This window comes from Borostomias antarcticus, assembly GCF_949987555.1.
Source record: "Borostomias antarcticus genome assembly, chromosome: 37".
Lineage (NCBI taxonomy): Eukaryota > Metazoa > Chordata > Actinopteri > Stomiiformes > Stomiidae > Borostomias > Borostomias antarcticus.
This window is the reverse complement of record NC_140270.1, coordinates 1,184,115-1,208,069: the sequence shown is the minus strand read 5'-3', so window position 1 is coordinate 1,208,069 and position 23,955 is coordinate 1,184,115. Positions and strand designations below refer to the sequence as shown.

At 46.8% G+C, this 23,955-nt stretch overlaps 2 protein-coding genes across 2 annotated transcripts in view; both read left to right on the top strand.

Moving 5' to 3' along the window:
• Positions 1 to 318: 318 nt before the first annotated feature.
• kiaa0232 (KIAA0232) lies at positions 319 to 13,929 on the top strand. Its single transcript, XM_084461204.1, has 8 exons — positions 319 to 385; positions 3,709 to 4,314; positions 4,588 to 4,728; positions 6,309 to 6,378; positions 6,483 to 6,567; positions 6,746 to 10,139; positions 10,309 to 10,417; positions 10,521 to 13,929. The coding sequence occupies exons 2-8, from the start codon at positions 4,078 to 4,080 to the stop codon at positions 10,535 to 10,537; spliced, it is 4,053 nt and encodes a 1,350-aa protein (XP_084317330.1). The 5' UTR covers positions 319 to 385; positions 3,709 to 4,077; the 3' UTR covers positions 10,538 to 13,929.
• Positions 10,567 to 23,955, top strand: part of LOC311328048 (TBC1 domain family member 14-like) — a gene marked incomplete at its 5' end in the record, with an annotated part of 31,077 nt that continues 17,688 nt past the window's right edge. Inside the window, 3 exons of the mRNA XM_084461164.1 lie at positions 10,567 to 10,639; positions 15,047 to 15,187; positions 18,902 to 19,697. Of these exons, the coding sequence (XP_084317290.1) occupies positions 10,567 to 10,639; positions 15,047 to 15,187; positions 18,902 to 19,697 (1,010 nt within the window). The remainder of the gene's footprint in view (positions 10,640 to 15,046; positions 15,188 to 18,901; positions 19,698 to 23,955) is intronic.

Below are 23,955 nucleotides of genomic sequence, written 5' to 3'. Positions count from 1 at the left end.
GATAAAACCCAGCAGAACAGTAGAGGTTTGCCTTGTTGCCTGGAGGCGATAGAAGAGGAAGGCGCAACCGAACGGCTTCCACCTCGAAACTGCCCCCCTCACGGGCGGACATGTTGGATCAAAACTAACCCGTCGCGTATACAGAAAGCACGTTCACGCCAGAGCCGGAATGTCGTCGGATTCGTGTAACGCAGTCGAAGCATCGGCATTGTAAAAGAGCGCAGTCGTGCATCGCCACTCGGCGTCCATGATACGTCCATGATACGTCCTGACGTCACGATACGTCCATGATACGTGACGCTACCGCAGCAGGATTCCGGAGCTCGAGCTCGGAACGGCAGCGGGAGAGAACCAACCGCTCCTCTCCTCGACTTCCTAACGGCAGGTAAATCGCGGTTTTCTTTAAATTAACATTATTTGTTACCTCAGAATATTATTTTTTATTTCGAATAACATTGTATTTCGTCAATTAGAAATATGTGGCGTATGTTTTTTTTGAGAAGAGAAACCGTTTTTGGGTCCGCTGGTTTGGGTCAGTCAGCCGCTCCGCCTCCCTGTTGTTTCTCAACTCCCCTCTCCACCTAGCTAGCTTCTTAGCTCTACTTTCTGATACAACACCGGTGCATTCAGCCGTATCTGGGTGGAATTGTGCACTTTCAACGTTTTGTTGAGTTAATCAATAAGTCATGGATTCCCCCATGTTGTCATTACTAACGTTTGCTCGGTCTTGCACAACGGAACGGCTTGTAATGGCGTTAGCATAGCTAAGCTAGCTAAGCTAACGGCAACTGCGTCAGGTTGACACTGACAATGTCATCAACGGCTATTAAAACCACCTGCCAGTCGAGCAATCTAAATATGCTGGTTGTTAGCTAGCTATTTAGGTAAAATAGACTAAATCAAGTTGAGATTGGGAGGTTAGCTATCTGAAAGGGGCAGCTAGCTAGCTAAATGCTACATGCTACTTGGATTGCGTTACTTAATGTACTAAACGTCGGTTAATCCAATGCTAGTGTTGTATGTGATCTAGTTAGCGAGCAGTTCAGAGTTCAATCATGTTGACGAGGGTGTTTAGGTGTAAATTAGCTAATCTATGGTGATACTAATGGTAGCTAACGTTAGCTAGCTAGCCTCTGTTGTGATGTCACTAGATCAGTTTTAGGATTAATTTATCTAATCTAGTTGGTCCTAGAAAGGTGAATTGACAGATTACTGATTTACTGACCTCGGCACAGTTTTAGATTGATAAAGTTAATTGAACACATTTGATTCTTTTATTCTGGCGCATTTAGCTCAATGGCCAACTCGCTTAGCTATCCTGTAGCCATGGAAAACGAAATCATAAATACTCGGTCTCATTTCGGACGATTGCCAAATGGTAGTGTTTGTCTGAGTGTTTGTCTGAGATCAAACTGATGTGCGAACGTGTTTATCCATGTTTGGATTTGATATGGTCACTCCATCCGGGGCTCCTTATCTTGCCCCTTTCATGCCTCAGCATTAGCCCATACACGCCCAAATGGAGGCCGATTGGACTGGATGGGATGGCCCTCTCCCTCTCGTCATCCAGTAACAGGTTGAGTGACGGGAAGGCCACCCAATCCAGTCGTGTGCGGCCTCCATTTGCACTTCACGTCGTCTCTCTAATCCACCGGCCTGGATGCATTTGACAGCAGCAGAGCGTCCTTTACTGGTGGCCTGTATATAGACATCGATTACTGAATTATTTTGACTGTAAATTGGTATGGATCTCACGCTCCATCATGCAAGCGCCTTACCAGTTAGTCTAGTGTATTATTCAATACTTTGCTGCTATACCGTAGCCCAATATATCATTTGCAGATGAACCACTTGATGTTAGATTAACTTTGTCTGTTGTTTAGGCTAAATGACGGGAATACAGAACGGATTCCTTGCCTTCTTTTTCATGTTGTCTTACAGATGTGAGTGGATGAACCTCACTATGGGCAACATAGTGTGAAAAAATCTCTCTTCTTGGGCCAGAGTTCTCTGGGTGGTAATTTGGGGGACGGGAGGGCCTGGTTATTATTAGAAGCCTGACGTGACCTGAGTCATTTTTTTCAGAGAGACCTGTTCCACGTCCTCCAATCCAGTACCTCAATTTACATCCCATTTCCCTAGCAGGTGCCTTTAAGATGTCACTTGCCAACCTGCATGTTTTAAATATTAATACTCACACTAGTCACACAGAGTTCAGGCCAGTGTAGGCAGCTAGGTCTTAAAGGAGTAGTAAAGGGACAATGCATGTTTAGCCCTGTTTTAAGGTCACTTATGATCATATACAATGGTTCAGATGAAAACGTTGACAAAACTAGCACTTTTGAGAAAAGTCTGATAATCGCTCTACCACCGTTTTGGTCATACAATGGATGTGGGTGGGCACCTTGAAAAATCATTCAAAAACATGTTAAACTCTTGATTTCAAAGACAAGAAGCTCGAGGGGGTAATTGGTGTCCGTTGGTGTTCTGACATTAAATTCGCTGCAAAGTATGAATCCAAAGTATGAATCCTGTGAGAAACTCAGTGAGTTTCTTGTCTTTGAAATTGAGAGTTTAACATGTTTTTTGAATGATTTTTCACGGTGCCCACCCACATCCATTGTATGACCAAAACGGTGGTAGAGCAATTATCAGACTTTCTCAAGAGTGCTAGTTTTGTCAACGTTTTGATCTGAACCAGTGTATATGATCATAAGTAACCTGAAAACAGGGCTAAACATGTTGAAACTCAGATTCAGATTTAATTAGTCACATGTACATGATACAGTGTACAATGTACAGTGAAATGTTATGCTGGCTCCATGATGCACTCAAAATTACAAATAATTGCAAATTACACCAATTCCAAATTACGCAACCTATACAAATAAAGAAACTGGCATGGATGAAGTACTGGCAGTCCTCCTCATATTGAATCAGATCAGAATGTACTGTTCAGTTACTGAACACAGTGTTAGGACAGGTGTCCGTAGCTCTAGCCAAAGGGTGTCCATGATAATGTCCCTCAGTTTGGCTCGAGTGCCCTCCAGGCTGCTGTATGCATTGCAAAAGCAGCACCAGCTCTCAGAGGAGCCCATTAACAAGCTGGTGTCAGACCAGCACTATCAACAGCCTTTAACCAAGGTGGAGAACCGGGCTGGGACTGAGCAGAAGGCCTTTTCTAACCAAGACACATTATGTACTTACAGGGCTGAAAATTAACACCTGCCACCGGCCAAATGCAGGTAAAATTTCCAATTGGCGACTAGATTTCGGAAGGTTATCTGAAAAATATATTATACTTGGCCGGTAGATTTTTTCATCTACAGTCCCCTTGGCAGGTGACTCACCGTGAGCCAAAAAGTTAATTTTCACCCCTGTGTACTTACAAGGTGCACTAGCCTAGCACTACGTCTTCAGCACGATTCCTAGCAGTCAAGATGTTGACAAGATGAAGAAGTTTACATGTCGATAAGTTTTTTTTTTTCGTCAGTGAATCGATTCCTAGGGGTCACAGTCCACATATTTTTATCAAGAAGTTGAACAGGTCCAGAAAGCCATTTTATGTTGCGCAGTATTTCTTATTTTAGGACCTTTCCGCATTTTTTTAAACCTGTTCACGGCCTAGGCTATTTCATAATGCAATATACAATGCTACACCTTTCAACAGTAGCAGAAAAAGTGACACATTTGTTTCCTGTCTTTCAGGTTATGCCGGTGGAGTAAGCTATACTCTGCCCCACAATGACCCTCTCCGACTGATACGCAAACACTTCCTGTGTTTTGCCCAACAGCTGATAGCTTTCATCAGTTCAAGCCATGCCTGACGAGTGAAGTTCCCTTTTTTGCTCCAAGCAATAAAACATAATTGAAAAGAAGAAAAAAAAAAAATCATTCTCCATGCCTCCCCATGTAGACCCCATTCAGTGCGTCCTGCTGGAGTGAACCCCCCCCATCCAGATAGGCATAGCCCCGTCCTCTCTCCACAACCCCCCAACTGCCACCCCCCCTCCCCCCTCCACATCTACCAGTCACAATGCTACTCCACCTGAGAACGGCCAACACCTAAGCAGTCCCATGCGTCCCGTGAGTGCCGAGTCGGACGGTCCTGCTCCTCCTGAAAGCTTCTCCCGCCCCCTCCCCCCAGTGGGCCCCCTGCCCGCCCCAGAGATGTCCCTGCTCCAGTCGCTGGGCCCGGTGCAGAGCTGGCTGGGCCAGGAGCTGGAGAAGTGCGGGATCGACGCCATGATCTACACCCGCTACGTCCTCAGCCTGCTCCTGCACGACAGTTACGACTACGACACGCAGGACCAGGTGGGTGACGGCGACAGCCCTAACTGTACACACACACACACACACACACACACACACACACACACACACACACTGGCCTATCTTGTTCCTCCAGTTGGTTAAACATACCACTGTCCTAGCCAAGTCACAGGAATGCTATTGATTATCTGAGTCAGCCGAGTGCAGGAGATTGCCATACGTAGCACTTCTTATGTGCACCTGAATCAGCTGAACTAAGAATTTTTCTCTTGTTCAAGTAAACGTGTTGTAAGTGTCTGACTGGCTGTATTGCAGGAGAATGACATCTTCTTAGGCTGGGAGAAGGGGACTGGGAAGAAATGGGGCAAGAGTAGGAAGAAAGGAGGGACGGACCTGAGTCTGGAGGAGATCAAGAAGCAAGCCGCCGTGCAGTGCCTGCGTTCTGCATCTGATGAAGTAAGTGCTGTGGTGTTGTTTCCGCCCCGGTGTCGCAACAAATCGGTTATCTCCCGAACCACCTGTGTGGTTCGGCCCACGGTGCGTTACCCACCGCACTCCTGTTATTTCCGTTAGCGGCTTGGACATCCATGTGTTACTGCTCGACAGGAGCACAACGGTATTTTAATGCTGAAGTATATTTACACACACTGGATTGTTTGGTCATAAATATAAGAGAGAGAATGCATTTTTAAGTTGCGTAATTGTCTCGAGTGAGCAATGTATTGCTGTAGTTCTGCCATTTTCCTGTTGAGGCTCAGTTATGCAGATATTCATTGCATGAATCACGGTGAATGGTATATAAAGCAAACCCTCATGTGAGGGTGTATAGACCATTGAATGACTGAAAAGCTTCATGGCCATATCATTGATATTAATGTGATCTTTTTTCACCGGTCACATAATTCTCTAGGGCTGTCACTATGACAAATAATGAGCTTTTCCGGTAAGGTTAAATTAAGGTCAGCAGTGAGATTTGTGAGTCGGCAAAAAAAAAAATGTTTATGGATGACCTTGGGACAAGTGCCTTTGCATGTGAGCCTGTGCGCCAGAAGCCTTCATTATTTTTCCCGTGCCCCTTTGTGTTTGAAAACCTAAAAAGGATTTTGCTGACGTTCTCCTAGGCGGTTGGCAGTAAGATCAGAGGCAGTCTGTCCGTAGTAGTGGCGAGGGAGGGTGCAGAGCTGGAGGGCGTGTAGGGGGAAGGGTCTGCAAGGCAGAGGGAGCGAGGAGCACGCTGCTCCCCGGGGACGGGACTCTGCGGTCTATTTTTTAACCAGCACACGCTGCACGGGATTGCAGCACCGCGCAGAGCGTGTCGGCCATCAGCTGACCGGCATTAGCACAATGATGCAAGAGGATACACTTGGCCAGGGGAGAAACTTTGTCGTTTTAACCGGGCAGCATGGTAAGGAATGTCAGTTTCTGTGCAAGGGGAGCATGCGAGTTTTATGATGCTGGCAAGCTGACTACTGTGAATTGTTTTAGGGGGCTGTCCTTCCCGAAAGTTATTTATTTATTTTCTCAATGCGCATAGTACTCGTCTGTCGGCATTTTGACACTGCTGTCTTTAAATAGACGGGATAGTGGCGCACCTTGTTTACAGCAAATCCGATTTGGCACGTGGATGGATATGAGTAAGATGAATGAGCTTGAGATCTTAGTTTAAAGCCTGGTGTTTTGAAGTGATGAGGCTAAAACATGGGAGTCATATAGACTATGCTTAGTCATATTTTGTTCCACGGCATTCCTCCCTCATAGCTAAATTTAACACCGTCATGGTAAAGCATGCCCAAGCTCTGACGGTCAGCTGGCAGACTTCTGTCAGCTCCGTGTTAATACCACACCTCAGAGATTAAAAATGTGTTCAAAACCTAATGATTGTAGTATTCTAAACGGTCTGGGGGGGGGGGGTCGTTGTATTGATGTTCAATTATACATACAGCCAAGTAGGTTAATTATATAAGAACCGAAGACATTTGGAATGAGTGTAACAGTTAATTAGGTTACATATTTATTCATTTTCTCTTCTCTCACAGAACTCTGGAATTGAGAGCCTGGTTGAGGAGCTTTGCTCCAAACTGAAGGACATCCAAAACAAACAGAAAGGTTTGTATTTTCTTTCAAATGTGTTTCTTACTCGTGAGGTCAGTCTACTAAATCAAAACGGCAATGCTAATTCTTCTGTCGTATCTCCTGAAATGTCTTCGCAGAAGAGAAACAGATCAGCAAGAAATCTGATGGATCTCAGTCTCCTGAACGAGAAGAGTCCCCGTCTTCAAAGGACCAGGTGGAAATGTATGTTTTAAATCGTTTTATGACCTTATAAATATCATAGTGCTTTCATTAAGCATATGCCCTCGCTGTCACAATTATTTTCTGCCCAACCTTTTCCTTTTATACTGCATGTTTGATGCTGAATTACATTTTTTCACTGTTTTGATTCATACAAATGTTTCCTCCTTTGCGTTTCTAGGTACTATGAAGCCTTTCCTCCTTTGTCAGAGAAGCCTGTTTGTCTCCAAGAGATCATGACGGTGTGGAACAAGGCTAAAGCCTGCGCTTACTCCAGCTCCTCCTCCTCCGCGGCCCCACAGACCAGCACAGACACCTCCTCCCCTAAAGATTGCAACAGTGAGGGTGAGGCTGCCAAGGAGAGAAGCTCCGAGACATGCTGCACCACCACCGTCACCGCCACCACCTGCGAGAGGGCCCAGCAGCGACGCAGCAAGAAGGAAAAGGAGAACCGGAATCACGGCGTCGCAACAGCAGAGGACCGAGCCGGCGGCCACGGCAAGAGGCAGACGAGGCACAGGTCCGAGGGCAAGTTCCGGCCCCGGTCCTGGTCCTCCGGCTCTAGCGAGGCGGGCTCGAGCTCCAGCGGGAACCAGGGCGACCCGAAAACGTCCGGCGGCAAGGCGGTCAGGGCCCGCCACAAGTCCAGGGAGGCGGGCAAGAGCAAGAGGGGGCGCGCCGGCGGACAGGTGAAGCTAGCTCTGAAGGCCGTCGACAGGGAGGAGCGGAGGAACGCCGGAGGAGGCGGCAGCGGTGCCGCCGGGGGTCCTGCGAGGCTCGCCGCGCAGGGTTACAAAAAGGGGAAGAGACCGCTGAAGGAGATTCGTAAAGATCCAGGCTGGGGGGAGGCGAGGGAGCCCGGAGCCGAAGGCCAAAACAAAAAGGAGTACATGGAGGAACCCCTGTGGTACACGGAGCCCATCACAGAGTATTTTGTACCTTTCAGTAGCCGACAAAGCAAACTGGAAACAAAGTACCGCAGCAAGCTGGACTCCCCAGATGGCTCGTCTGTGTCCACCGACATGGACGTGCGAGGGATCTGCATTGCCAATGCAAGCTTCCAGAGGGCGTACCTAGCAGCAGGCTCCTTCGTGGACGGCCATTTTGTGGAAGGGCCAGACGAAGCAGAGGAGGAAGCCGCTGAGCTTGACGGGACCCCGTGCTGCCCTCTGCCTGAGGATAGTAAGGATTTAGATGACGAGCATCTGTCTGAATTTACCCACTTCTATGAAGTTGACATTTATCAATCCATATTGGATCCTAGTGCCTCAGACTCAGTACACGAGAGTCGGATCTTGAGCATGATTCGACAGAAGAGCAAAGAGCAACTTGACTTTGAGGCAGAATGTTGTTTAGTGTTAGATGGCCTTGAGCTGCAAGGGGAAAGTGCAATAAGGGTAGACTCGCAGGAAGCTTTGGGAGCTGACGGATTCTTCATGCAGGATCTGGAAAACATGGCTCAAGTCTGGGGATGTTACTCGTCCTCTAGCTCTGAAGACATAGACGGAGAAAGCTTCGCCGGAGACTCTCCCGTCCGGCTCTCCCCCATGGTGGACAGTGTGTCGTTCACTCTGTGCAAGCTGCCTGGCAACCCGGAGGAGCCCCTTCTCCCAGAAGCCATCAGTGACGCGCCCGGTCTGAACTCTTCCTGCTTCTCTCTTTTCGAGCTGCAGTACGATAGCCCCACTCTTCCTTTTCCCTGCGACTCGCTCGCCGTCGGTCACGAAAACAACACAGATTCGAGTAGCTGTCTAGAACCACATTGTAACAAGCAGTCTCGTTTGCTAATATGGACCAAAAATAGTGCCTTTGACGAAACTGAACACTGTTCGAACCTTTCAACGCGAACCTGCAGTCCATGGTCGCATTCGGAAGAGACCCGTTCAGACAACGAGCAAATAAACGTTCAAATAGAGGAGTCCGCTCAAATTGGCAATGAAGAGATTAATTGTCTAATCCCTCCAATCTCTGGTACATATTTAGAGGAGGAACTCCTGGACTTTTTACAAGCGGACACCAGTGGCCCGTGTGAGGAGGCCAATATAAGCATGGCGTCCAATCCGGCCCTCACAAAGAAATCGAAATTAGAGTCCATTTGCGGCATAGCGTTAGAACAGGATGAGAGCAAACAGTACAACACTGGCATGTTTTCGGACGACACAAACCAACAGAGTGACAACTACGGCTCAGGGATAATAAAGGACATTTGGACAGCTATCGGAGACGGCGATCCTGTACTGCCGCTTGGAGGAGAGAAACCAAGCGAAGGCTTGTTCCCGGAGGAGGCGAGCGGCTACTGCAGCTGCCTCGAGGTGCAGGCAAAGGGCGGACCGATTCAGGGACCCCAGAAAAAGGCAGTGCAGCGCTCGGAGTACCACCTGTGGGAGGGCAAGAAGGAGGAGCAGGGCCTGGCCAAAAACGAGCTCTCGAAGGTCGACGGCGCCGGGGATTACATGACTCCGTCCAGGCCCTGGGACGCGAACGGCGAGAAGGACAGCACGTCGTTCATCCTGGGAGGGGTGTACGGCGAGCTGAAGACGCTGGGCGGCGGGGACCGGGACTGGGCGGTGGTGCCGCCCGGCGACGCCCGAGGCAGCCTGCTCCAGTGCGCCGCTGCCGCCGCCGCCGCCTCGGCGTCCGACGTGGTCGCGATCGCCGGCGCGGACGTGTTCATGAACGCCGGCGGCTGCTTCGCCCCTGGCCACAAGGCCCTCTGGAGACCCCTCGTCTCCTTCGGCCAGACCGACCAGGCGCTGAGAGGAGGAGGAGGAGGAGGCGGCGGCGAGGGATTGAATAAGGGATTTTCTTTCATCTTCCATGAAGATTTCCTGGGGTCCTGCGGGGGCTTCAGCGGCGACGAGCCGGGGCTGGACTACCCGTTCACGTCCTTCGACCTGAACAACCCCTTCTCCCAAGTCCTCCACGTCGAGTGCTCCTTCGAGCCCGAGGACATGGCCTCGTTCAGCCCGGGGTTCAAGCCCAAGTCCATCCTGTGCTCGGACTCCGAGAACGAAGCCTTCCACCCGCGCCTCTACGGCATCAACCGCACCCAGTACAGGGCCATCCGCATCTCCCCCAGGACCCACTTCAGACCCATATCCGCCTCCGAGCTGTCCCCCGGCGGAGGGAGCGAGTCGGAGGCCGAGTCGGAGAAAGAGGAGATGAGTCTTCCCGTCCTGGCGCCGGTGGACGTCTTCGACGACCCTCAGGCGGACCTCAAGCCCCTGGAGGAGGACGCCGAGTGCGAGGGTCCTTACTACGGGAAGTCAGAACTGGAATCTGGTAAATTCTTACCCAGTTTAAAGAAGTCTGGCATGGAGAAGAGTGCCCAGACCTCCCTGGATTCGCAGGAGGGCGCCCCCAGCACCCTCCTCCTACCCATCGCTGAGCAAGAGATTTGCTTAGACTGCGAAATGGCCGCGGCAGCGTCGATGGCGAGCGGCCGGATCGACGTCCCGGTCGATAAGATTCAGAAGGAAGAGCCCTGCGGAGAAAAAGAAGCCTGCATATGTGCGGCTGAGGGTCAGATTCCCAAATATGGGTTAACCTATGACTTGGTAGAAGATTTGCAGGAGGTGAGTTTTTCCAAAGCCAAAATAGGGATGATGACTAGCATATAGTGGTGTGTGTGCGCGCCGCGCGTGTGTGCGTGCGTGTGTGTGATGATAACCATGAGTTTGTTTGTTTGTTCAGCCTGGTATGTTCTGCCCTGTTTGACACTAACCCCCCTTATTCTCCTTCTAGTTCCCTCTGTTAAATATTAGTGGACAGGGAGCAACTGGCAGCCAGCATGGCGAGTGCTGGTGGCAGAACACGCTCGCTTCCCCCCTCTTCCCTGGATCTCAGTGTACAGGTACAGTACTCAGTAGTACGGCTTATCTCTTTCACACACAAATAAAAGAGTGTGTGCAATATTTGCCTGCCGTTAGCTCACCAAGCTTTCTTTATCCCCGCAGAGAGCAACAACATCTAAACTCCAGCTTTGTGTAGAGGAAGGCCGTCATGGGGGAGGACACTGCCTCTCCTCGTCTGACGGCGCCTCTACCAGCAGAGACGTGGGGACGCCTCAGACACCGTAGGCTACTGGTCTGAGGAACCCCCACCCCTTCTTCCACAACCCACCCCCCCTAACCCTGCTGATTTTCATTTACTAACTTGAACCTTGTGTAATCAAAATCACATCAACAAAAGAAGTGAGCAAAAAATAGCAAAAAAAAAACAACAAAAAATATGTTCTGCGTGTCTTCGCGTGATGCCATATCTGAAGACGATGCAGTTTAGAATTGTTTTAGTTGATTCTTCCTGACATTTATCTTCATTAGAGTCACAGTTGGGTATTAGAGACAGTCTTCTGTTTTTGCCCTCATCATTTCTTCCCAACCTATTTTGCTTTTGAACTAGGATACTGGTAGATGGTGGTGTCCGAATGATGGTGCATGTGTGTCCGTCCTACAAGTCTCGCTCCTCCTTTTCTAGATAAACTGCTACAATTTCCATGACCTAACTGTGATGCCACTGTTCATAACCTAGTACGAAAAACACCGTCATCTTCTTTCTCCATCCCTGCCATTCAGAAAGTCGGGATACGTAAGGATGTGGAGTTTGCATTGTGTAAGAAATTGGAAGATTTAATTTAGTGGCATGGAGGCCTTTCTGAATGAGAAGGAGAGGGAAAGAATGTGTGCAGCTTCTAAAATCTGTATAAATGATTGCTTTGCCCTCAAGTGTGAGAAGTTGCTCTCAATGAGTATGATTTTCAATGAGGATAGTTTTTCAGAACCTAGTAGTAGACATGGTATGGTTTGTGAGGCAAAAATATAAATTCCCCCATAGAGTTACATTCTAAGGAGGTTTTTGTGTTTTTGGAATGGCAAAAAAAAAACAATTCAACTTGAGAAAAAAATACAATATGAAAAAGAAAAAAGAATGAAAAAATATGTTTTGAGTTCAAAAGGTGTTTGAGTTCAGTTTTGACGGGTAAAGGCCCTCAACAAAAATATAATTATAGCCATTTCTGCAGAGACACGAAAGTGGTGCGAATTGAATTAAACCGTTTTGATCATTTTCATGGTACAAACAATTGGTGCTATGAATGTTTCAATTTCTGTTGCAGTTTGATATTGTGGGGTGCAATGTGGATCCTATAGTTTTGTTTGTTGTCAAGGAAGAGTGTAAGGATCCATTGATATATTTTGAGAAAAATGTGAAAAGAAAAAAATAGTTGTGTGACTGCTGATGGTTCTCGTGTAATGTGGCTTGGTTTTTATTTTAAGAACTTTTAACTAGAAAGTTAACTGGCCTGTAATACAATTGAACTACAAAAATATATGCTTACAGTTATTGAAATCTATAACCAGATGGCAACAAATCAGTTCATAACCAACACAGGGTCACTGTTTACATGGTGGTGACATCTACAGGTGAAATATGATTTTAATGGCAATAAAGTCTGATTAAGGTTTCAACATAGACACTACTAAACATATAAAAAGTGTAATACCAAGCAAATTCAAGGAAAAAGGTCAAACCAAATATACACAATTACACTAAGGTACACAAATACACATACTTTGATTTCTTTTTGAGGTGTGTTTTGTGCTTGTTTCATTTTGGGTATACAATATAACCTTTTAAAATATCCAGAAATGTCTCACATTTTTTGCGTGCGTATGTGTGTCTGCTTTGAACTTGTATAGACACTGGTTCAAAATTACATTGTGTGCTTGGCCTTTATCACCTGAAATGTTCATGTATGCAAAACGTACATTTACAAAAATGCCCCCCCCCCCCCCCCAAAAAAAAAAAAACTAAGTTCGCCTAAGAAATATTTCAGTTCATCATAAGCCCTGTGGTTGGATTGAATGTTTTTGTGGACTATTAAATCCTGAGTTGACAACACATCTGTAGACTAAATGCATTTAGCATTTCTTTGTGTGTTGTGCATGTCTTCATATCCCTGTAGTGTGCATTTCTGTTTCCGTTTTTCTCCCTTCCAAATGTTTATCATCTTAGTTTACGAGGGTAATTGCAGGGTCATTTTTTATTTCATTTTTTTTGTCCTCAGATTACCTTGGAATTGAAGCACATAGAACAAATGTTACCATCCCTCCATTTTAATGTGATTCTTTCAATGGGAAATAGACATGTTCTCCGACAATGTGTACACTCACTAATGTACGGTCACAGGCCATTGAGTCTCCATTGTGAGCACAGTTATTGAAATGGTTTCTCCCACTTTTCATTCAGACCTCCCAAAGATTGTGGCATCCTGTTACTGGAGCTGAAGTCGTCGCCCGTTTCATCTTTAAGGCTCAAGTGTGCTGTATTTGTTCTTTGCATTTGTCATCCGTTTGTGTTTGAATAGCGATCGAAACCTGAACGACTATTTAAACGTCAGGCTTTCATATATTTTTGATTTCGACAGTTGTCAGTCACTCAGGAATTCTTCAATACTAAATATTTTTTCAAAGAATAGTAGATACACAAAGTTTGTGGAAGTGCATCAATACATTCAAGCATTAATGCGAAACATTTATTAGATATTTTGAGCCAAACGGGCAGGGGTTTATTAATCTCAAGCTTCCCACAGAGTGAACTGTATAGCACCTACCTTAGAGAGCAAGCTTTGGAGCGAACAAATCCGTCTGAGATTACTTTAGCAATGTGGGGGGGTCAGAATGACCCTCAGACATATGCAATATCTCAGTGCATGTAAACTTCAAACATTCAACATATGTATGTGGGGAAGAAATCACTCAAATAATTTTGCATGGAAGGTAAATTTAAGGGAGGGAGAGTAAGAGACTTAACCATCATGGAGTGTCTTTTCAAATAGTGCTGCATGAAAACATCACACTCCATCTCTATGTTCAAATACAGGGAAAAAAGGTTTGGATATTAAAAAGAAGATTACTACAGGTGGGGGTAAAGCAGTGATTAAAGTTACTTTTGTGTGTGTGAGTGTGCCTGTGTGTGTATCTGTGTGTTGATGTGTGTGAGAGACCAAGTCAGATTAGCACTTATACGGCAGTAAGAAAAAAATGCATCACTCAAGTTTTCATTTTTTCTTTCGTGTTTGGTTAGGCTGTGTTTCTAAAACATGTTTGGTGAGAAAAATGCAGGGAGTATGCATTTGAAAAAACTACATTGACGAGGTTTAAATCATTTGAATTTTGATTTGCACTGTGGTCTGAAGAACATATCCAGCACTGGAAACCTGAGTTTTCCTCGTCTCTTCATTCCCTAGACGACCCTTCACCCCAGACCCAGCGCACCCCCCTCTCCCCTCATCCCTTCACCCCAGACCCAGCGCACCCCCCTCTCCCCCTCATCCCACAGCTCCATTTGTCTCCAGTGGTTGTATATCGTTCTAATTTTATGTACACCCTGAGTAAATTATTTTGTTTCATTGTGGAGTTTCTTAACATCTAATAAAGGAATAAACCAAATAATACACCGTGTTTTTTTGTGTTCTCTGGAGGACGATGATAATGAGTCAGTCTGTGAGCAGCCCCTACTGTACACAAACTTATTAACAATTTGTCAAGGAGGCAGTTAGAATCAGCCTTGTCCCTGTGTTTCCAGAGACACTAGAGGGCAGGGTTGTGATCAAGTGTGCCTTTTGCCCTTATGATGGGCAAAAAAGTACATTTCATATTTTAAAATATTATGGTTTTGCCCATCTATCCAACAATGGGGGTGACATTATACTATTATCCTAACAAAATTGATGTCACTTGACATCTTATGCAGAAACAAACCAAATGTCCTATATGTGAGCTTAAAGTGGGCCTATAGGCTTAAAAAATACCCTAATGAACAATATTACCTATTCTATAGGCTTGTCTGTTAATTAAAAACACCCCTGGTCAAATGTGGCCTATATTATCGTAATGTTTTCATGTCTTCTTATTAGTAAGTAACTTATACTACTAAATATGTCATATATGACCACACTAGAGTGTAGGCGAGGTGGGTGGACACGGTTATTTCCGACAGGGCCGAGCAGGTGAACCCATCGCATCGATGTAGCGCGTCTTGGCTCGATTACATCCCACTCCTGTCGGTAAGTTTGGGTTAAAATGGCGGCGGAGGCACAGATCCAGGTATGTTATTGTTCAGACTATCAGTAAACTTGTTAAGTGTCTGTGTGATTTGTGTCCTAGCATAATGAAGTGTGCGTATTCAATGTGCTGCGTTGTGACATTGTATCAAAAGAATCGCGCAGGTTTTATTTGGCTCTAGACGAACAATAAAGGACGCGTAAAACTGACGAATCATTTGAGACGTCAGCGAGCAAGTGCACTTCCCAGGGACTCAGTCTCCAAGTTATGATGACAATTGTAACACTATGAATTGATGAATAAATGTCACACCCGTGCTTATATTTGTGCTTTTTCTGTCACCGGCGAATGAGACGGATCTGTCTGTGTGCCTTCAAGTGAAAGCCCAACTAACGGAGCCCGTTTCCTCTGTGTCTTAGCTGTGCTGAGGACGGAGGGGACGCTGGGTAGCAGCAGCGCATCTTCATGGACCCACAGCCACCTGCCCGGGCAGCCCACCTGTAGCATCGCCATGGCACACACACCCGCGGGGACCAAAGACCGGAGAGGAAGCGAAAGTGGTAGGTGATAGTTTTTATTTTTAATTTAATTAGAGAAGCAGCAAGTGACTTAATTAATGTAGGCGTGGCGTGGGATTGCACGCGTATTTTGTCTTAAATATGCTTCCTCGAGAGGGTCAGCCATGTGGAGCCAGCCTTAGGCTACATCATTCATTTGTTCTGAATCTGAGGATTTCTAATTGTTAAAGCAATTGGCAGATTTTATAAAGCCCCCCCTGATAGCCCTACATTTCCTATGTCATCTATTTTAGATTCATTTGACCTGTTGTTTAACCCAACAGGAAATAGTGGTTGGACCAGCTTTGTTGTATATAGTAGCAGCCTATAGGCTGACAGAACTGGATTTTCTTGTCTCATGGTCATAAGAAGGGTTGGTCGACGTAAGAAATAAGCAATATTTGGTGTAAATACAATTGTGTGTGTGTGTGAGAGAGAGAGAGAGAGAGAGAGACCAACCAGTCAAAATGGACAGTGAATGAATGAATGAATTAATTAATTAATTAATATTTATTTTCGTGTCATGTCCGAGGACCCATCCCTTACGGGATTATAAGACACCATAAACAGTAAACAATAATTAACTATATCACATACACTTCTCACGCTTTGTAAGATATGCAATGTATCCAAACAATAACAGAAAATAAATAAATAAAAATAAGTCTTTCGTCAAAATCCTAAATAAATGCATCACATATAAGTTATCTTTGTTCGTTTGTCCCAAGCTTTCTCTAAATATTCTGCAAGTGCAAATACCCTATGATCAAACATCCATTTTAGTCTCTCTGCATCGCTCAACCACATCAAATCAATATTTTTACATCTCTCAAATAATTTTTGACGCAACTCATGATATAACGTAAAAATGACAGTGTGATACTCAGGGGACTCGCTTGAGATAGCTGGATGGAGATGACATTAAAAACCTCCTTATTCCTGCATATCTCTTGCTCTTTCTCTCATAATTCTCAGGGTTATGATGTGATTAAAATCATTATTTATTTTTTAAATCAACATAAGAAGAACACTTCAATAGCCCCTTTTCACTTAGCAGACCCTACCAGCGACGACCCGAATCATTTGTGATACTCAGTGTTGTCGGGCAGTGAGGTTCATGTATTTTTAGGGAGGCATGTGCCTGTTAGCACAGCCATACCCCCCCCCCCCCCCCCCCACACACACACACACACACACACACACCACCACCACTGTTTCCCAGGGGTGTCATGGGACACAGTCCAGCAGTAGACTCACGTGACTGCCTCTCAGGCCGGCCCCAGGGTGATATGACTGAGGGTGCTAACAAAACTAGTGAGTGGGGCTAATCTTTTTCCATGGTAAAAGCAGTCGATTATCATCACGCTATACTTATTAGTGCATTTTTTCATCATGTGGGTGACAATACAGTGGATAAACAACAATACAAGACTTACTGCTTCAAAATCAAATAAGCTACATTTATCTAGCCTAAGAGCGGAGTGTAGACACAAGAAGACGCCGAATAATTATATTATATATTATAATTATATAATATATAATTTATATTACATATATTGTTATATATTATATGAACAGTTATTCTATCTACTGTACACATATGTCTGCTAAAATCAACTGTGGCAAAAAAGTACTTCAGGAGAAAAATGCGGTCAAATCAACAATTTATTGAGCACGCCTCACACAGGTCAAATCTTCGGCAATACTAAAGTTCACAAGGTGGTATCCGAGTTTATATGTCCTGGCTTCAGGCCAGGTTTCACATGACAAACATATTTGCATACAAGGGATGTTCATTAACACAGATCTGATCAACTAGTCTTGTAATTGGTCAACAGGTCATTGAGCTCTGCCCCCCTTCGGACATGGGGCAATTTTGGGTTCTTCCTGTGTCCTCCTAAGATCACGTTTACAACTGTAGACTTCAGAGGTGTTATCTCTATTGACTCAGGGGCAAAGGAATGTTTACTCAAGACAGGGCATCTGTTGTCATTTACATGTTAAACTACTTAAGTTAACAAAGTTCCTACTGAAGTGAAGTTTATTCATTATTCTTAATAAAATGATTACTACATGAGAGTAATACAAATGTATTGATGTAATACAGTATAAAAATATACAACAATGCAGCAAGCATCATATAGGCTACAAAAATATTGTTATGTAGTCAATAAGGCAGACTGAGGCGTAGCTTAAAACTCAGAAGGGTCTGGTTTAATGAATCACCAAACGGCACGGACGTAACACTGACTCCCAAAATCAAACACAGCCTACTCAGGAAGAGTGAGGAGGAACGCCCACCTACAGTATTATATCCCACACAGCGCCCGCTCCCCTCCCTCTACAACCACAACCCGCACACACCAACATATGACATAGCAACAACATTATAAACACGGGTCGCTACAATATGATCATATGATCTTTTCTGATTATTGCTCAAGTGCAGTAGGCGTTCACGTCGTCGGCTATCACGTTTCATGCCTCTCTCGCTGACTGAAACTTCACTTCCCTGTCGTTTCCATTCTGTGGATTGCTACAGTAACAGTAAAATAGGAAAAATAGAATCAGGGCCAAAAGTTCTACAACCACGCAAGAGCAAGAGCAAGCAAGTCTGAACCAAGCGATGTGTGTTTTATCTATCCTCTCCATTTAGTACCAGGGACAGCGCACTATGCTAATAGAATGATCCTCTTTTTTTCATTAGTTGAGCCTGTTCAGGAGAAATTGACAAAAGGTTGTGTCTGTGGCATTGTATTCCACCCACGCTCTCTCTCTCTCTCTCTCTCTCTCTCTCACACACACACACACACACACACACACACACACACACACATTCACTACATAACCTCGGGAAGTCATCGTCGTCTCCCGCGCCAGCTGCTCAGTTCAGAAACCTTGAACTCTCCTCGGGGAGAGAAGTGTTTGATCTGAGAGCTGTTCCCTTCAGCACCGGCTCCAGGCAGCAGGTGGTGCAGTCAGGAAGCCCAGCCCCCGACGGCACCCTGGAGCATGGACAACTCCTGTGTGATATTATACAGTCAAACGGATAAGCTCACAGTATTGAAACCGGCGAAGTCTGTGACTTTAATTTAGTCGTACTGATTCGCATCCCTTTCCTCTGGGTTTTAAGTCACATTATTCCTTCTCCGTGCCCTTACCAACACTCTGACAGGTAACCACGTGAAGTGTATAGAGGCCCACCTGGCGTTGGTTGGCACCGGCCTTTGGGAGTTCATGTTACAGATCCAGTTTCAGCCTGGCTACTGTTAGGTCCTCTTTCACCTCCCGGTATTTCACTTCTCTGTTGTTATTGTTATCTGTAGCCCAGAGGTTATAAAGCAGGTCTCTAGGCCTGTGGTATGCCCCCCTAGCCTCCTGACCAATAAGGAGGGGATGTGGGAGGAGTTTCAGGGCGCCACGTTGTTCTGGGTCAGAGGGATTTGTCTGCGTTCTGCCAACAGGGGGGACCTGACCTTAATCCTACCGTTCTCTGTTGCTCGTTTGCACACTAGCTACTAGTGTCATACTGAGGGAAAATTGGGTTGCCACGTTTAAAGTATGGATGGGAAGGCCATTATAAATGACCTACAGTATACTATTGTTTATTCAAAAGTAAAGGTAGAGTCAAGTTAAAATACAAAACTTGTAGCTAGTATTTAAACCACTATACGTATTGCTGTTATTGGCATTTCATGAATCTTCTTCTCCCACCAGGGGTGTCTGGAGGAGCCATAATGGAGAATGGCGCGGTCAAAAATCAGGCCTGCACAGCGTTGCCGCCAGGGCCTGACCTCCACAACCGCCACGGCGAGCACAACAGCTACTCTCAGCCTCACCGCCATCATCAGCACTCCCTGCCCAGCTACAAGCCCGCCTCCTCCAGCCCCTGCCCCTGCTACGGCCGCTCCCCGCCTGACCGCTGTCAACGGGACCAGGACCGCCACAGCCTGGCCTCCCAGGACTCGGGCATCCCCACCCTGGAGATCAACCACCCGGAGCACATCCACGCCTTCGGCCGCCCGGGGGACGGAAGCTTCGCCCTGGGCTCCAACCTCGATCAGAGCCCCGCTACCCTCTCCCTGGAGCAGTCTGCGGACAACACCATCAGGAAGTCATCCACATTCCCCCGCAGCGGCTACGACTCGGTCCGCCTTTTCAGCCCCGCCCCTAGGACCGGCGTTGCCGTGGGGATGGGCGGAGCCGGGGGCGGCGTCTTGAACCGCAGCGACGACATCTCAGTGTGCAGCGTGTCGAGCCTCAGCACGGAACTTTCGGCCACGCTCTCCGTCTCCAACGAAGACATGCTGGACTTCATGGTCACCTCCGACTCCAGCGCCATCGTCACCCTGGAGACGGACGAGGGCGCCGGCGCGCACTTCTCTGACGTGACGCTGTCCTCGTCGCCGGGGGACCTCGGGGATCTGTGGAGCCCGAGGCGGAGGCAGCCGGCGGCGCTGGGGTTGGAGGGCCGGCCCAAGAGGCTGGGGCCACTGGCGAGCTTCTTCAACAGGTAACCGGCCTTAGCTAGCCGCTATCGAATCTATTCTCTTCAGTCTCTCGAATGTTTTCTGATCCAAAAGAGCTTTGTCGCTTAGTCACAAAAGAAGGCATTTCTCAAGATGACTCTCTGTGAACCTCCCTCAAAGCTTTACACCCCTTCCCACAGGCGTTGTCTTTGTATAACGTTTGTATTATCTAGGTGGTCATACTTTTGTTTGACCTAGGTGGTTCTCATGTACAGTACAGTAGGCTATTGCTTAAGCGTAGAGTGGAAGCCTTTGTAAGTCCTACAGCTGTTAAAGGCCGATACATAAAGCTTGAAGCGTTGCTTCACTGAACCAGAACTCATTGCCTTCCAAGCCCTTTGACGGCTGATGGATCTGGAGATATTGGAAACCTGTTTACTTGGTGTACGCACGCCTAAACGCACCCGGTCGTATTTTGTTCAGAGAGGTCACACTCGGGATGGACGTCTTAGCTACGTACCTTGAACTGTCACAGCCTGAACGTGAACTAATTAAACACGTGCACTTGCGCTCACAGAGTAGGCTACATAGTCGAACTGTCATAGCCTGAACGTGAACTAATTAAACACGTGCACTTGCGCTCACAGAGTAGGCTACATAGTCCCAGAGTTTTTCTTGGCTCAGAATGGGTGTTTGGGGGGTGATGCACACACTATTTTTTGGGGAAAACTTACTTTTCACAATCGTGGGAAATCTCCCGACATGACACAAAATGGATATGAAGACAAAATGTTTAGGATATTGATAACCTGTCTATTAATGATCTCGATTACTAGTGGTCCAAACCATGGACAATGCAAGAAAGAGGGATGGGCTGCACTTGAAACAAGCTATCAAACAAAATTGGAGAGGATTTGAACTGCTATTTTTATTCTCAATTTTGAGCATTTTGGCACTGCTGATTTTCCTTCGGCTCTGGGTAAAATCTCTTTAGGGGCCGCCGAAAAAATCCTCCATACAGGAAAAACCCTGAGTTTTGTTTGAACTTTGCTCCCCTTCCTACTGTCTGACGCTCTTTCTGACGTTGTACTGCTGGTCTCCTGTCTAGCGCTTACTAGAGGTCTGTCACCTGATCATGTCAGCTGAACCGACTTGGATCCAGGTCTCTGGGAGATTTCGCTTTAAGATAACTAGCTATGACAAGCTGTTGTTGCTTGGGTCTGAACCATGAGTCATTCAAACAGCAACAACATGAATGATGCCAAACAACATGAATGATGCCAAACAACATTAATGATGCCAAACAATGCGCTGTTGTTGGAATTAAGGGATCCTGAGGACACGAGATTCATCTTGGGAGGGAAACATTTTCATGTCTGGACTTGTTGGAATTGCAAGGTGCCATAGACTCTGATTGGTTTCTATTTTAAAGATGTTGTGCTATTCAAGCTGAATGATGATCGGTCGAATCACTTTGGTTCTCAGGGAATTATCACCTGACTACCAGATCTACCACAGCGGTCTGTTAGTCAGTCAAACCTCCCTGACCACTACCCCAGTGAACGCATTGCTTCCCTAACCCCCCCACAGCCTTGACCAATCATCATTCATCATTCTCACATGCTGCTGATTGAGCCGCATTTGGTGTGTGTGTGTGTGTGCGTGTGTGTGTGTGTGCGTGTGTGTGCGTGTGTGTGTGTGTGTGTGTGTGTTTCAGTTTCGCCTTCCTCTAAACAGTAGCAGCTTGTTTACAGGAAGGGGAGACAATGTCCATGCTTCTGTACTCTTGGAACATTAGCATTAACCCCATCCCATCCGCATCTCACACACCTCATCCTATCATAGGACCCATCCACACAGAGAAAGAGAGACACACACGCACACACACACACACCTGCTGCCCTATCCCACTGACATGCAGCTCCACTCTGGTCCCCATTCCCCACTTGGAAACCAGAGCAGCCCGTCTGTCTCTAGCTGTGTTCGGAATCGCTCCCTATTCACTATATAGTGCACTATATAGGGCGTCAGCCATTTTGTTTGTAGTGTCCGAATTCTCCACAGAATTTTCGTTCCCTATATAGTCCGCTATTTATTACCCACAATTCACCTTGATTTGCAGGGAACAGCGCATGTACCCTACATTTTCTCCGTTCCCTAGGTAGTTCACTACATGGTGAACCCTATATAGGGAATAGGGAGTGAGGGAACGAGGGAGCGATTCCGAACACAGCTTCTGTCTCAATACAGTAGGTGCAGCCGTGCCGGCATTCGATGCACCCCCTCCCTGCCATGTGTGAATGGGCCCATCTACATATAATGCGGTCTGCCGGTGGCTGTCTTGTAATCAAAGGAGAAAGTTGGTGATTGGCGGTGTTGGCTGGTACTGTGATCATTGACGTTCACAGGTGTCGTTCGTTGACAAACGAGCAGACGGGTGTCGGGATTCACGAAGCCATGTATGACGTTCGTAACAGTTCAGCGGCGTGTCCCTCAAGTGCGGTTTCAACGTTCACCGCTGGTCACACGGGGCAGTTTTCAGCGCAGTCAACGTTGTTTTCACCTCCTCAACCGTCGTCTTCAGGGCTGCCGGGTCACTCTTTCCCCCCGGAGGGAAAGCCAGAGGGTTTTCATACCACCCTGTCAAGCTCGTGTTTGAACAGGCGCCGGGGTGAGAATGCCCTGCCGCGTACGGCGTGTGTAACCCGACACCCAGCTCTCGCTGTTTCACCAGGGGCCGACGGAGCGAGAGAGACGGAGGGAGGATTTGCTCAAGGTTTATTCAAGGTGTTTTTTTGCACGTGTGAGCCAGTGGAAAACACCCGGGCTCTCCCACGTCTCCCTCCGATCAGCCTAGCGCTCTCTCTCTCTCTCTCTCTCTCTCTCTCTCTCTCTCTCTCTCTCTCTCTCTCTCTCTCTCTCTCGCCCTCTCTCCCTCTCTCTCTCTCTCCCTCTCTCTCTCTCTCTCTCTCCCTCTCTCTCTCGCCCTCTCTCTCTCTCTCCCTCTCTCTCTCTCTCTCTCTCTCTCTCTCCCTCTCTCTCTCTCCCTCTCTCTCTCTATCCCTCTCTCCCTCTCTCTCTCTCTCTCTCTCTCTCTCTCCTTCTCTCTCTCTCTCTCCCTCTCTCTCTCTCTCTCTCTCTCTCTCTCTCTCCCTCTCCTTCTCTCTCTCTCTCTCTCTCTCGCCCTCAGCGTCTCACTCATACTCACTTTCTCTCTCTTGCTCACCCTCTCTGGCAAGTTACACATTCTCCCGCTATCTTCACACATAGGCTACTCCCTCTCAGTTTACTCTCACATGTTTTCTCTCTCTCCCTCTCCCCCTCTCTCTCCCTCTCCTCCCCTTCCCTCAGCTCAAGTCAAAGTCTTCAGGGTGGCAGAGTAGGGCTGGGAGGGGAGGGGGGTAAGGACCTTTGTGATAGAACACAGTGTTACTCTCTGTCCCACCTACTTTCTCCCTCTCTCTCTCTCTCTGTCAGTCCCGCCGGAGAGGACCATGGACTAACTTGACCCAAGATTATCTTGTTCCCTCCGCACGGTTACTCACGTCTCATTCTCTTCTGGGAGAGACAGCTCGGTGACCCTCGTTGATTCTTTTACACCGTTTTGATCTCTTCGTCCTGAGGACTTCCTTTTGCGTGTGGATTAACTGACAGGATGGCCGCCCCTTCGCTCCTTATGTTCACAGACAGGTCTGTTGCGAAGTGTGTGCGTGTGTGTGTTGTCTCTCAGCTTTAAGCAAACTTTGCAGCTTTCTACCTTCTGTAGTCCATTCAGTTATAGCCTTTATGTAACTTTATGTAATTCAATTTAGTTTTGATGTTTTGGGGGGTAAATATAGTAAACACCCCTGCTTGCCTAGACGGCTTCAGAGAAAACGTCATAGTTCTAGCGTGTTCAGGCTATTATATAACCTACAGTTTCCTCACTTATTGGTTCAGGCTGAACTTGTGAAAAGTTGTGATCGTGAAGCGGGTGGGTCAAAGTTGACTGGAGACGGTAAGTGCTGGCTCAGCTGCCCATGTCTCACTTCCTCCTTGGAACATTCCTGCGCAGCGGCTCGCAGGTTCATTACAGTTCAGCGCTGAGCCCAGAGGTTTAACCGTGGCCCGCTTTTCTGAGTTAAACCAGTTTGATTAATCAGCCTTTATTCCATTAACATGATTGGGAATGGTTCAGGAACATTTACCTTTCAAATAATTGAATTTTCTTTTTATTTATTTAACCTTTATTTAACCAAGGGATCAAGGAGGCTAGGCCTAACTCTACAGTATTTCCCCTGTGTTGATTAACCTTGAAATTCA

Bases quoted from the DNA above. Each gene is read 5' to 3' on its own strand.
- kiaa0232 (XM_084461204.1), top strand. From the start codon at position 4,078: ATGCGTCCCGTGAGTGCCGAGTCGGACGGTCCTGCTCCTCCTGAAAGC. The intron at 4,315-4,587 runs GTGGGTGACGGC...GCTGTATTGCAG, and splicing joins ACTACGACACGCAGGACCAG to GAGAATGACATCTTCTTAGG. The intron at 6,379-6,482 runs GTTTGTATTTTC...ATGTCTTCGCAG, and splicing joins CATCCAAAACAAACAGAAAG to AAGAGAAACAGATCAGCAAG.